The sequence below is a fragment of the Nyctereutes procyonoides genome, unplaced genomic scaffold, assembly GCF_905146905.1.
Source record: "Nyctereutes procyonoides isolate TBG_1078 unplaced genomic scaffold, NYPRO_anot_genome, whole genome shotgun sequence".
Classification (NCBI taxonomy): domain Eukaryota; kingdom Metazoa; phylum Chordata; class Mammalia; order Carnivora; family Canidae; genus Nyctereutes; species Nyctereutes procyonoides.
The window spans coordinates 14,812,382-14,825,644 of NW_026575037.1; the positions used below are offsets into that span (position 1 = coordinate 14,812,382).

General features: G+C 43.4%; 1 protein-coding gene across 3 annotated transcripts in view; it reads left to right on the forward strand.

The window, feature by feature from the left end:
• Nucleotides 1-13,263, forward strand: part of PTPN14 (protein tyrosine phosphatase non-receptor type 14) — a 178,460-nt gene that overhangs the window by 133,844 nt on the left and 31,353 nt on the right. For all 3 annotated transcript variants that reach the window (XM_055319539.1, XM_055319537.1, XM_055319540.1), the window contains 5 exons: nt 2,302-2,390; nt 5,215-5,302; nt 6,090-6,172; nt 8,821-8,878; nt 12,566-12,644. In XM_055319539.1, coding sequence (XP_055175514.1) covers nt 2,302-2,390; nt 5,215-5,302; nt 6,090-6,172; nt 8,821-8,878; nt 12,566-12,644 — 397 coding nt within the window. The remainder of the gene's footprint in view (nt 1-2,301; nt 2,391-5,214; nt 5,303-6,089; nt 6,173-8,820; nt 8,879-12,565; nt 12,645-13,263) is intronic.

The following is a 13,263-nucleotide window of genomic DNA, read 5'->3' on the forward strand; positions in this document are numbered from 1 at the left end:
GTACCAGTCGGGGCGGTGCTGTGGTCAGCTCTGAGATAAGTGCAGAGGCAGACGGGAGACTGCTGTAGTGATGGAGTCCCTTTGGCTTAGTACAGGTCCTTCCTGACCGAGTGAAGTAAACAAGCTTGTTACGGATTTGCCGTAGGGAAGAACATTTCCACATAGTGTGGGCTTCTCTATGAGCGGTTCTTCAAAATTTTTTAAGGTGGGAGGAGTACCAGGCCACTCCCCGACAGGTCGGGCCCTCCGCCTCCACACACCAGGAGCCACGTTAGAGATGGAGCCTTACGTTCTGACAGATGCAGCACCCAGGCATCCGTCCTGTGTTTGTCCCATTGCCAGGCCCTGGTGAACTGCTCCTCCCATGGCCCCATCCCCACCGGACCCCTGCACCGATCCATCTAATGGCAAAGTGTCCCGGGAAGGATTGCCACAGAATTTTCTTTCCTCTTCCCACCTCCACTTAGCCTATCTTCTTACCCCCCATATTTTTTTCTCCAGTGTGATTTACCTTCTCACTTCTGACTACCAAGGCATTTCTTTTCCTTCCCACTTCTTTCACTCCCAGCCCTCTTCTCTGCTCAGTCCCCAGCAGTGGTCTGGCCCTCTCTGTGTCCCCGTTAGCGGGGCCCTGTTCCAATGTGCGCTTTGGTGGTGGGTCAAGAAGTTCCTGAGAAGGGACACTGTTGTCTTTGTGTCTTACATGGAATCGAGTGTTCTAAGGAATATAGAGAGCCTTCTTTTACATCTTGTGCCTGGATGATACATGCCCCTCTGTTCACTCCACAATGACAGTGTCATCAGTAAAAATCAGGGGGTTGGGTGATACCTTACACCCTGGCTGGTGAGCCTTGTTCTCCCTCTGCTCTCGGGCACACTGGCAGCAGGTTATGCTCTCCCAGGCAGGAGGCTGGAAGCACCTGACTGGACCAGGAGACCAGATTGAAGATAAGTCATCCGGGCTCCCTCAGCACAGTGCCTGGCAGACTGCCCCGCAGCTCTGCTGTCTTCACACCCCTCCTGAACTCATGAAGCTCCCGGCCACTGCTTAGCATCCCACTCTTGGAGCGTGACTAGATGGCCAAGGATCACCCTACAGGCTGCCCTCGCAGGAATGACAGAGGCCAAGGCAAAGGGACCGAAGCAGCCTGGAAGATGCAGAGACTGCAGGGGGAAGAACCCTCTGCCTAAAATACCATCCTATGAGTCTCTGAGATAAAAACATAACAATATATTCCCTCCTTAAAGGAATAGATTCCTTTTAAAAGGGACCATTCAAAAAAGAAGAAAAAAAGAGAACTCTCAGAAGTTAAAAATAGGGACCCCTGGGTGGCTCAGTGGTTGACCATCTGCCTTTGGCCCAGGGCATGATCCCAGGATTCCAGATCGAGTCCCACATATGGCTCCTTGCATGGAGCCTGCTTCTCCCTCTGCCTGTGTCTCTGCCTCTCTCTCTCTCTCTCTCTCTCTCTCTCTGTCTGTCTCTCTCATGAATAAATGAAATCTTAAAAAAAAGTTGAAAATATATCAGAAATGGAAAAGGTAATAGATTACAAGATAAAATTAAAAAAATCTCACCAAAAAATGAAGTTATGGAATATGGAAGGTGGGAGATAAAATTAGAAGGCCAGCCCAGGATGTCCAACATCTGAATAGTGGGAGTTCCAGGAGGTAAACAGAGGAAATTGAAGAAAGTAACCCAGGACCGAGGACCATGAGGTTATAAACCGAAAGACCAAGCACAGTGGATGCAAATAAACACTCATAAGGGTGTTAAGTAGTGGAAGTTGGTGGCTCTGGGGAGAGGAAATGGCAGGGCTGGGTCTGCTGTTGACCTCTTTTAAACAGGCTCCAAAGGATATGCTCAATCCTGCAAACAGTGGCCACATATAAACGCACACATATGACATGCATACCTAATCCAACTACATACATGTACAATTTTGATTTTAAAAAACCCAAAGTAGCAAAGATATTAATAGAGGTTCATGAAAGGGAAACTCTTAACACTGCCAACAAATCTGAGAAAATCCTAAAATTCTCACTTGGACAGGAAATGTGTTGTGACAAATTGAGATAAAAGAAAAATATATGTATGTATATAGTCCACTGGGATGTGCAGGGGAGGTGAGTCCCTTCAGGGCCACATTGCCTGTTGTCCCAATGCTGCCTGTGATCCATTTGTCCACGGGCCGGAAACAGGGTATGGCCCGCATGGGTGGGCTCCAGCCTGGACTCTCGGCTGTGCTGGACTGCTGGCGATCTGTTTGGTCACACCATTCTTCTGTTGATCTCATGCAGGACAATCATGGAAACAGTGTGCACCTGGGCATTTTCTTTATGGGGATTTTCGTGAGAAACAGAATTGGAAGACAAGCAGTAATATACAGGTAGTCCTCTTTGTCTCTTTCCCCTTTTTCTCCCTTGAGGGATTCTAGAAAAGCCCACTGAGTCTGACAGTTAATCTCAGTGAGTTAAGAGCCAGGCTGTGATCAGAGTTGAGCTTTTCTCAACTCAGATAAGAGGGGCCCACTGTGAGATTTGAGCAGTTGTGGAGAGATGCATCTTCTTTCCCTGGAGGGCCTGGTTGGAGGGTGGGGGTCAGAGGAAGCTCCTTCTTTCCACTTGACTCCAGGAAAGGTGCTCTTGACCCCTGCAGAGCCCAAAGAGTGGTGCTAAACTCTGTGAGTCTGGTTGGAAGCAGGCCGTCCAGCCAGTCCTGCTGGTTCCCTCTGCCCACATTATTCATGACCAGTCATTAAATCCAGGCTGGCTTCTTCCCATTTTCCGTCACCCTCTGCCTGACCACAGGTGCTAGAAGACTGTGGACTAATTTTTATATTAAATATATCATTTATATTTGGGAAAGTGCATTTTGAAAAGCAGTGAATTTGCTATTATGAACTAAAGGATTTGGGTACTTTTAAAAACTATTATTATTTTGCATTTTAAACCCTCTTCATTTAACACGAGAGAACCAATTTCAGGATTTGGCAAAGCGTTTCCCCCATTGCATGTCAATGAGCTGGCTGGGGTTGGTGCCCATAGTTGTCTCCATCGCATCAACAATCTCGAAGACTGCATGCTTGCTTTCATTTACAAGGGTGATATGGCCACTTATTTATTCGAAGAACAGCTTTTCTGCACGTGCAGTCCATGGGCAGAGCTGTGCACCTATGGTAGATCATCCAAGACAGCTCTTAGAGGCAAAGCAAAGTCTACCTTCTGGAAGTGGATCTTGTCCAGCTGTGTACTCCCAGGATCAGTAGTCGATGCAGGCCATTTTGCAAATGGTCTCCCACCAAAAGCTTCCTAATCAGCCCTTTCACCCTCTAGGTCCCTACCTGCCATTATTTTTGTCCATTGATTTTTCTTCTGCTCTTTGAATGGAGACATTATTGGAGCAGGAGAGGGGAGAGAGAGATCTTTGTGACTGCAGAATAAACTTTTTTACTTCTGGACATAGTCAACTCCATATACCTATAGCAAATTATAAATTAGTCAACTACAGTCTGTACATTTTAAGAGTTGTAACTACAAATTTGTATGTCCACTTAAAGCTGTCCAGGCATTATTTTGTCCCACATAGTTCTCCATAGCTAAATCAATTCATATTCTCCTTGAACCTAGAGAAGTAGACAAGTCTTACATCTCCAGCTATGGAGGTTAAATAGAAGGAAATAGCCATTGGAAACTCTGCTGATGATAAGCCACTCATGGTTTGGTTCAGTTCCTTTGGAGCTGTTTCCACACCTCTTCAGCACTTACCTAGACAGCCCTATAGGATGGGAATTGACTGCTACCATAATGTCATGGTAAGGATCCCCCTAAGTGAAGTCGCATTGTTGAGTGAGGAAAGGATCCAGAGTTGTGGCAGTTGATTTGAAGGAATGGAGCACGAGGAAACCAAATATCTCTTATCTCTAGAGACTTTCACTGAGGAACATGTAGCTACCAGTCTGTGTAGATGTAATCTGATGGAATTATAAGTCAGCAGACAGCTGTGCTGAGCACCAGTAGAGAGTATGGCTCCAGCAGATGTCTGTAAACATGGTTGGTGTTGGTAGAAAGTGACTGGAGGAAAGCCTGGAAGCCCCAGGTATAGAACTCCGGCGTCTCTGATGAGCAGAGTGAACGTGGCTATGTCCTGTTCTCATTTGTGCCTAAATGGTCTCAGCTCTAAAGTAGCATCTTAGAGAGGTAGTAAAGAAACCATACTCTATACAGATGGAAGGCAATATTATTATTTTTAATTCTTTCAGCAAACATTTATTGCATGCTGCATGCCAGGTACTTGGCTCAAGTGTGTGGAGTACAGAGGTGAAGAAAGCAGAATCTCTAGGCATGAGGCCTATGGTCTCTTTTGCCTTAGTTGGGGATCGAGTCACAGAAGTAAACAATTATAATGCCATGTGGTGCTCAACAGAGGACTATACCAGATTCTTTCCTGCCATGTGAGTGGTTAGGGACGGGGAAGAGAGAGAAGGTGACTTCTGAGCTGGGTCTTAAAGAAATCATCTAGGTGGAGGATAGGGAAGTATAATGTTGGCATGAAGAGGCAGTGGGCAGGGCATTATAGCCTGGGCACAGAATGAAGGTAGGCAGTAGTAAGAGATGGTTAAAAATTGACTCCAAGTAGAATGGGACACAGTAGCTTACCTTCCCTTGTCTGGTGGTTATTTCGTATGTCTCATTTTAGCTGTGGTCTTTATGAAGAAAGAGAAGGAAATTTGTGTGTGTAGATCACAAAAATGTGGGCACATTAAACATCCCCTGGGCACTTGTTCTTGGTGGCATAATCCATCTGTAGTGTACACCGCAACACAGAATCTATGTGGATATGTTGGCCTAGATTCCTGGAAGCACATGACTTTAAAATACTTTCCATCATTCAAAGCAGGGATCATGGGAAATGCTTTGCAGTTTGGAAATGTGAAAAACAAGGCAAAAGACCCTTGAACATTTTCCCCCTAACTAGTCATAAAGGCAACGGTGCCTTATGAACAGCAATATCTAGATGTAGGTTATACATATACAGCATTTTTAGGTATTTAAGTCCATGCAAGTTGTGTTTTACTTTTTTGCTTGGAAAGAAGGAATATTTGGCTTTTAAAACTACAGTTAAATCATACGTTGTCAAATGAGACTCACCAGTAGCAGATGACCCTCCTGCGGAACTTCGTTGGCAAACCCAGTTGCCTATCTTTTGACCAGGTGGAATGATATCGGGAATATCACTCACAACAAGTCTACTATTCTAGTGGAGCTCATCAACAAAGAAGAGACTGCCCTCTTTCACACGGTAAGCAAAATAGAAAGACGGGCAGGGTCCGACAGGCAGCTTGCTTTTCGATTTCTCAGTACACGATATCCTTTCCTTGCACTCCACACGGCGAGAGAATAAATGTTCTCTTGAACTGATAAGTGTCCAACACTCGCCCGGTGCTGTCATTACTCATTTCTGGGTAATGGTGGTAGTTTCCTGTTCAAAATGCCAGGTTTCCAAGTTGAGTTCGGACTCTGGGATTTGGGTTCCTCCACCTGCTGTGTTTGTGGTGGATCACATGTGTGGCATGCCACGTTCCTCAGCGCTTAAGTTACAGCCTGCGCATCCAGTAACCCCCCCTCTTCCCCCCCCCCCCCATGATATTGCCCAGCACTTTCCTTTGCCGGCTGACCTGAATTTCCTTCCCCATCATAGCCCAAACCTAACCTGAAGTAAACTGAGTGATCACCCTTCTGTCGAGCGCCCCCTTGAGAGCCAAGGCTGTTGCTTCACCTCCCTGCCTCTCAATGGTCATCCCATGCTCTGTCTTCATTCATTTCTTTATTTTTAAAGCAGTTGGTTTGGAATTGTGTAAAGACACGCCAGCTCATGAGTGTAAGCCCAGTGCCTTATTCTTTAACTGATGGATTGTCTGCATCCGTGGTGGGGGGCTTCCTAGCCATGCTCGCCATAGATTTCAGCACATCGGTTTGCTGCTCGGCCTGACAGGAGGGAGGGATGTGGGCCCATTCAGAAGAATCCTAGGTAGATGCATATAGAGTCAAACCAATGTTTATTTTTTCCCCATCTCTTCTTTTCCAAGGATGATATTGAAAATGCCAAGTACATCTCTCGGTTGTTTGCTACGCGACACAAATTTTACAAACAAAACAAAATCTGCACTGAGTAAGTAAATATTTCGTGCACTCCTTGCTCCGTGGCTTCAGGGATGTGCCTCAGGGGTGTCCTAGATTGCTCTTTCCACTTGCTCTATTTCCCCTCCTTCCTCTCGGAAGTTAAAGGAGTAAGCTGCATCCAGGCAGGAGTGAAAGAACTTTAATGATGAAGACTGTCTGGTGCAGTGCATATGCCTGGAGAGAAAATAATTCACAAATTGACTGAGTGCTTGACTACCTGGACGGGTTGGCCCATATTAGTGCCTTTCCATCCTCTGCTATGAGTTTGGAGGAGCCGAGCCGTTCCCAATTTGCCAGGGTGCCCCTTCGTGTCAGATGCGGAGTCGGTTCAGAAGTGTGTAACAGAGTGGCAAGCCAACTTGAAAGAAAAGAAGCTTCTGTCATCCTCAGCCCTGTTTCTCTTACACAGTTGGCTAACCCTGCGTGTGCTTCTGGGTCATGTCATCTGCCTGTAAATGAGAGGCCGGGGTAATTACAGGAAGACTTGGAAGACGCTAATAGATGTCACAAGTCCATGTGTGTTTTTTAAATTTAATTTGGAAATAAAGATGATAAAGGGAGTCTGATACAGGAACTTAAATGTGACCTGACCTTGGATGTAGAGTAGCTGGGCCTCACGCTATCATTGCCTTTATTTTGGTTGCCTTCAAAAGACGTCCCTCAGCAAAGTGCATTCGGCAGGTGGGGCGCCCAAGGTGCTTAATTGTGTTTCAAAGAATTCGGGGATAGACATGCAAGCGAGGAACTGCTTTTCCGTTCCCCCAGTGGACACATCCAAGAGTGTGAGAGTATTGTCCCAGAGCAGTTCCTGCTGAAAACTGCGGCTGCTTTAGAACTGGAGCTTCAGCTCCTGACACACTTTCTTCTCTACACGATGGAGGCTCTTTCAAGCCAGTCATTGCGATTGGTCACTGTTGGAGTCTAAAAAGATAGGCGATAGTATCCGGTCTGCCCGCAAAGTTTGCAAATGTAAATTTAGAAGGGCAGTGATGAGGGAGTGGCAAATCAAACAGCCATAACTGTACAGATGTGCGTGCGCACGTGCGCACACACACACACACACACACACACACACACACACATGCCGTTCTTTTGAACAGATTCCCTATAGATCACTTCTGTGTGGGCCTGCCCTGCTGTTGCCTTTGATTCGTGGGGGTGTCTTTGACATGAACAGGGACTCTATGGTTGACTTCTGGAGGGCAAATTAAAACAAAACTGTTCCAACACATGGATTTTACTGTGGTCTTCTGGTTTGACCATTTCTCAGCAAGTGGATTTGTCATAAAATTTTCCACGTGTTTTTATTTTGAGGTCTTCTAATATTAGTGAATATCCTATATTAAATGGAAAGCTAAGGAAATTGTGTTTTCTATTTCTGCAGTAATCATTCTTCTCCTGTTCTTAACCAGGTATGGGAGATTCCCAACCTCTTATCTGATAAGAACCTGGACTCTCTAAGATGTACACACACGTACTCCATATACGCAACAAATTCAGAATCTCAGTGCAGGCTGCATTAAGGCCTGGGATAACCCCCTGGAGTTTTATGAATCTAGCATCATCTTCACAGCATCCTTCTCTAGAGGTCTCCGCACCCTGACCTTAAAAGACTGTCACTGATTTTTATTTTTATTTTTTGCTCACAGAGCTGTTGCTTGTCATCTTCCCATATAGCTCCAGGGAATGGTTCCCATATTTCTTGAGAGAAGAAAAATCGCAGGTCTTACAATAATATTATAAAACCTGTAACTAGGTCTTATAATGTATTTGGCCAGTTGTTTAAAAAACATCCAACATTACTGCACTGTTTCCATCACTTCATAAAAGATGTCCTATCACTAAAAAAGGTAGGAAAGATGAACTCTCAGATTAAGGAGAGTGCTTTGAATTGGAGAATTCTAGCTTGATGAAGAACTCAACATGTCCTGGGTTTTTTGTTTGTTTTTGTCTTTTTGTGATCTCACTGAGGACTAGGGAAAATGTTGCTCTGGAATTCGGGACCCATTTCTCAAAGGCACCTTTGATTTCAGTCCTCCAGAGTTTGATAAAACCTACTCCCAGTCCCCACACATGTTTATCTCTCTGTTAAAAAAAAAAATCACATTCATTCTCAGTCTGGAAAGGATCCGATTAGATAAATATTTTGTAATCGGTGTTGTCTTAATTCAAAAAGACCTTTATATGCTCTTACTTAGACATACTTAATCCACTCTGGATTTCATTTGACTGGCAACATTTTAAAAAGTTTTTTTCCTACTTGCCGTTTTTCATTATGAAAGATACTACACACACAAAAAGATATAAAGGGTATGATTCTTAAAAACCCGTGTAATAACACTGATATTTTTCAGTCTTGCTTTCTTCCTCTCATAATCTTTCTTTTCTTATCCTGCTATAAAACTCATTTTCTAAGGACCATATGCTCCAATCATTTTGGAAAAAAGGAAGAGAATAAAAAAGGCAATCAAAACTTTTCATAGCCTCATCATTCAGAAATAAATGTTTATGTTCTACTGTAAATTACTTACCTATCTTGTCTCTTTCCCCTCCTCTTATTCCCCTCTCTTGTCTGTCTGGTTGTTTTACGTCTGATAAATATAATGACCATTTTCATTCTTTTAACTTCTCATGTAGACAGTCAAATTCTCCACCCCCCATCAGACGCCAGCCCACCTGGAGCCGATCCTCTCTGGTATGTATAAAGCCTTCAGTAATCAAGTGGTCTGACTGTTGGGGATGGAGTATCCTTTTGTTGCTCATTTGAGAGGAGACATCCTTAGGCATCATGACCAGTTAAAGGTCTGATGAGAACACAGAAGAGCATCAGTCTGCCAAGCAAGTGTGATTGAACATCCACGTCCTGTCCATGTCCCATCGTGTGGGACATCCTTGTGCCCATCCATGGCCATCACTTCTCAATATGTGGCTCAGGGTTCATCCCTTAAAGAGTAAGTCTTAGGGCCAATGAGACCATGTTTCTTCAGCATGCAACCTAATGTGTGTGTTTTCATCCACTTGCTCATCTTGGTTTTATTACTCACTGTTCCTGGTTGTTACATACAGACATGTCTAAAGTTACAAGCTCCACAAATTCTTTTGTATTCACTGCCCATAGATAGAGCTTAATAAACTAATCAGAAAATGCTTTTTAGGGGAGCTTGGGTGGCACAGTCAGTTAAGTGTCCGACTCTTTTTTTTTTTAAATATTTTATTTATTTATTCATGAGAGACACAGAGAGAGAAAGAGAGAGAGAGAGGCAGAGACATAGGCAGAGGGAGAAGCAGGCTCTATGCAGGGAGCTGGATGTGGGACTCGATCCAGGGTCTCCAGGATCACCCCCTGGGCTGAAGGCAGTGCTAAACCGCTGAGCCACCCAGGCTGCCCAAGTGTCCGACTCTTGATTTGGCTCAGGTCATGATCGCAGGGTTGTGAGATCCAGCACCACATCAGGCTCTGTACTGGGTGTGGAACCTATTTAAGATTCTCTTTCTCCCTTTGCCCCTCCCCTCACCATTCCCCTTTCCCCTCTCTTAAAAAAAAAAGGAAAGAAAAAAGAATGAAAGTGCTTTTTAAATGAACCAGAATTGAATGAGTTTAATTGACAGTTTCAGGTAGGGTATTCAGTGGGGAAGATTAATTGCCCATCTTCTAATCTTAAGGTCAAGATAATTGACCTAGTAAATCAATCTACTTTTCTATCTAACATTAGTTTAAAAAAAAATCTGTTCCTTTTCTGAATAAGGAAACACAACTCTAATTTCTATACATATGTTCTGTCTTAAGCTGTGTTTTATTTTGAGGATTACTTACAAATGATATCATAGAAAGATGCAGGAGAATTGGTTTCCTTTAAATTATCTACTTGTTTTAAATCATAATTCTTCTATTTGAGGTTCTGATGTGTGACACAAAACCAAAATAAACACGTGACCTTTAAAATTTTCTAGGTGAGCATTTCCTTCGAGTTGATAGAATGAAATTGAATTTTTCCTCATATACAATGTGTGCCCTATAGCATATCTTTAACTCGTCTTTTAAAAGGAAAGTCTTGAGGATTTTTTTTTTTCTGGAAAATACATAGACAATGAACTCTTCGAATTCTTGAGTTGCACCATTACGTCATCACATTCCTGAGTACCTCCATGCATATTATTAATCTCTGTATCATGCAAAATATTTCACAAGTGGCCCTTGCCTTGGAGATCTAGAGGGTCACTTTGGTCTTTTTACTTGAGGCATTAATAGATTTGTTCATAGCGCTGGTCTCTTTATACTTCTCCTTTGTGAGTATTATTTTTTTTTCTTTAGAGTCTACATGTCTTCATTAGGGAGATAATTTTTCACTTATGTCCATGAAACAACAAGGGCAAAGTATTTTAAGGCTGTCTTGTGATTGGATCTCATCCTACTCATCTAGAGAAGATAAAGAGGCTTTCCTATTCTATCTGGATGAAGACAATCTGCAGGAAGCCAAAGTCAGGGTGTCCCTCTTTCCTGTACCCTTTAGGGTTAAACCATTTCACCACAAGTTCCCTGGAATGAGTGATGGGGTCTTGTTCTGCCTTCCTTACTGATAACCGGTCCTGCAGTTTTCTCTTGCCCTTCTGCTGCCTGTGTTTTGGCATCACACTCATTTCTATATTAGCAGTTCTGGAAAGAAATAGAATGATATGCATTATATTATATAAATGGAATATATACATATATATATATACATATATGGAATAAGTTATATCCTGAAATGGTATTTGGACGGTTTGTTGTTTTGTCCTTTGCTGTACACTTACGCCAATTCATAAACAGGCACTTCCTGGATTTTTTTTTTTAATAAGGGCAAGAGAAGGCAGAGACTCAACTTCGCCTTACCATGTATTTCTGTTACCTCCTATGAATCCCACACCACTGTGTGTGTGTGTGTCTATGTGTCTGTCTGTCTGTTTGTTTCAAGCCTCAAGCCAGCTGTCCCCACTCTGGAAAAATTGAGTTGAGTTATCTATTACCAAGAAGAGGAAAAATATTTTAAAATTGTAATTCAAAAACCAGCCAAAGGGAGATTTTGGGAATATTTAGAAAAGCTGATAATAGCACCTTTTCCTTGGTACCAAGAACTACTTTCTCAGATTAATTTCAGTTCTTTATTTCTTCTCTCTTGACTCTCTTTAATTTTTGGATCCCTTGTCTTCATTACCTTCTTTATATGCCCTTTTGATGTGTAAGCATTATTTGTGGCCGAGAACATGGTAGACGAGTTATTTACCCAGCTTCAAATTCTGGAAAGAGCTCTTCTTGTACTGGGGGATACAAGAAAGTGTGACCCCTGCTGGCTTTGAGTTTTTAGGCTTGATCTCAACTTCTTTCCTAAAGCAGTAACATTTAAACCAATATCTATAAGGCTAATTTCGAAATAATCAAATAGAAATATGAGACAACCTGTTTGGTGGTTTACAAGGTCAAAGTTTTTAAAAGACTTTTTTAGTGTCAAAACTTTTTCTTCAAACAGGCTCTCAGCTGGAGCCCGAATATATAAATAAATTGGATATTGTTTGTGATTTGACAAGAAGCTGAGACCTACTAAGGTTCAGTGTCTCGCCCTAGACCACATCAGCAACTAATCATATTTACTTTGATGGCTCATAAATATTGAACCTATGTACGCATTTTTCCCCCTCTGAAAGTTTACTCTTGCCTACAGTAGGAAGTTAATCAGACTGAGGCTAAATGCCATCTTTAAGAATCTCTTGGAAAAGATTCTTCACTGAAGAGGGGGGCAGGAGAGTAGATGATTGAGCCAGATTGCCAGCAAGACCTTTCCATATTGGCTTCTACAATGGAAGGGGCTGTAATTGCTCTTGAGAACAGCACACTTGTTGTTATGGCTCACTTTTCAGATTTTTATATAAATTTGCATGTGGGCTCGAGCTTCACACCACTCTTAGCCCTATTGGAATTCGATGGTGGTGCTGTGAACAAGGTTCATAGGTACAGCCAGTTTTGAATAGAATGAAAGAGTTCCCCTCCGTGTTGTCATTATTTCTTAGGAAGAACATAATAATATCCATGTTCTGAGTTATTCCTTTAAATAAGGCATTGGGAGTTTTGCAAGTGTATCAGGAAATAGATGATGTGTTCGTTGTAGCCTCTTTATCTTTCTCGCCTTGAACCAGCCTCCGCACCCCTCCCTTCCTGTTTCTCCAGGCCTAAACTTAGGAGGGGATGGGGGTACAGATGAGTCAAAGAGGGAGGGATCAAGGGCAGACGGGCAGAGCAGCCACACAGCGCCTCCCTGTAGATGTGGGTGAGTGGTGGGCTGGTTCCCTGCAAGAGACCCCGGCCACTCATGCCACGGCCTTCCCACCTTTGTCATGTTCTCTGTTTCAGCCCCGACAGCAGCCGTACATCTTGCCTCCCATGCACGTCCAGTGTGGCGAGCACTACTCGGAAACGCACACTTCACAAGGTAACCACGGCTTGCCTTTTTCCCTTCCTTCCTAAGATGAAAAATTGAGCACCCTATAAGCAGTAAAGGTGATTTTTTTTTTAGACGACAGTGATAACTTTTGTCTTGATTTTGTCATTGTCTGAATGACAGCAGGCAGCAGCTTCAATTTATGCAAGGCACAGAATGTTATTTGCCCCTAAGAGAAAAATTTTTCCAGGATTGGCTGCCAGGGAAGTTGGGAGAAAGCAGTGAGCAAGTTCCTTTTCTCCTGCCTCTGGTAAGTGGGCTTGGAGAAGGGAGAGGGGCAGTCAGCCCAATGGAATACTCTTCACCCTCACTGCCGGTGTCAGAAAGCTTGTAGCAGTTGGGCTCTCATGGTGACAGGGGATACAGGCATCCAGAATACTAACAGAAGGGCACAGGTCATCTCTACTCCTCTTTTTTATCTGTTGCTTGCCAGTTGTTAGTGCCCTTGTTCTTGCCTCCCAGTAAACGAAATCTCATTACTCTTTTTCTCGCCGAACACTCCCATGCAAAACGTGGGAGAAAAATCCATTACAATAATAATGATTACAGTGATAACAATGAACATTTATAGAGCAACTCCTCTCCCTGAACACAGTGCTGAGCACTTGCC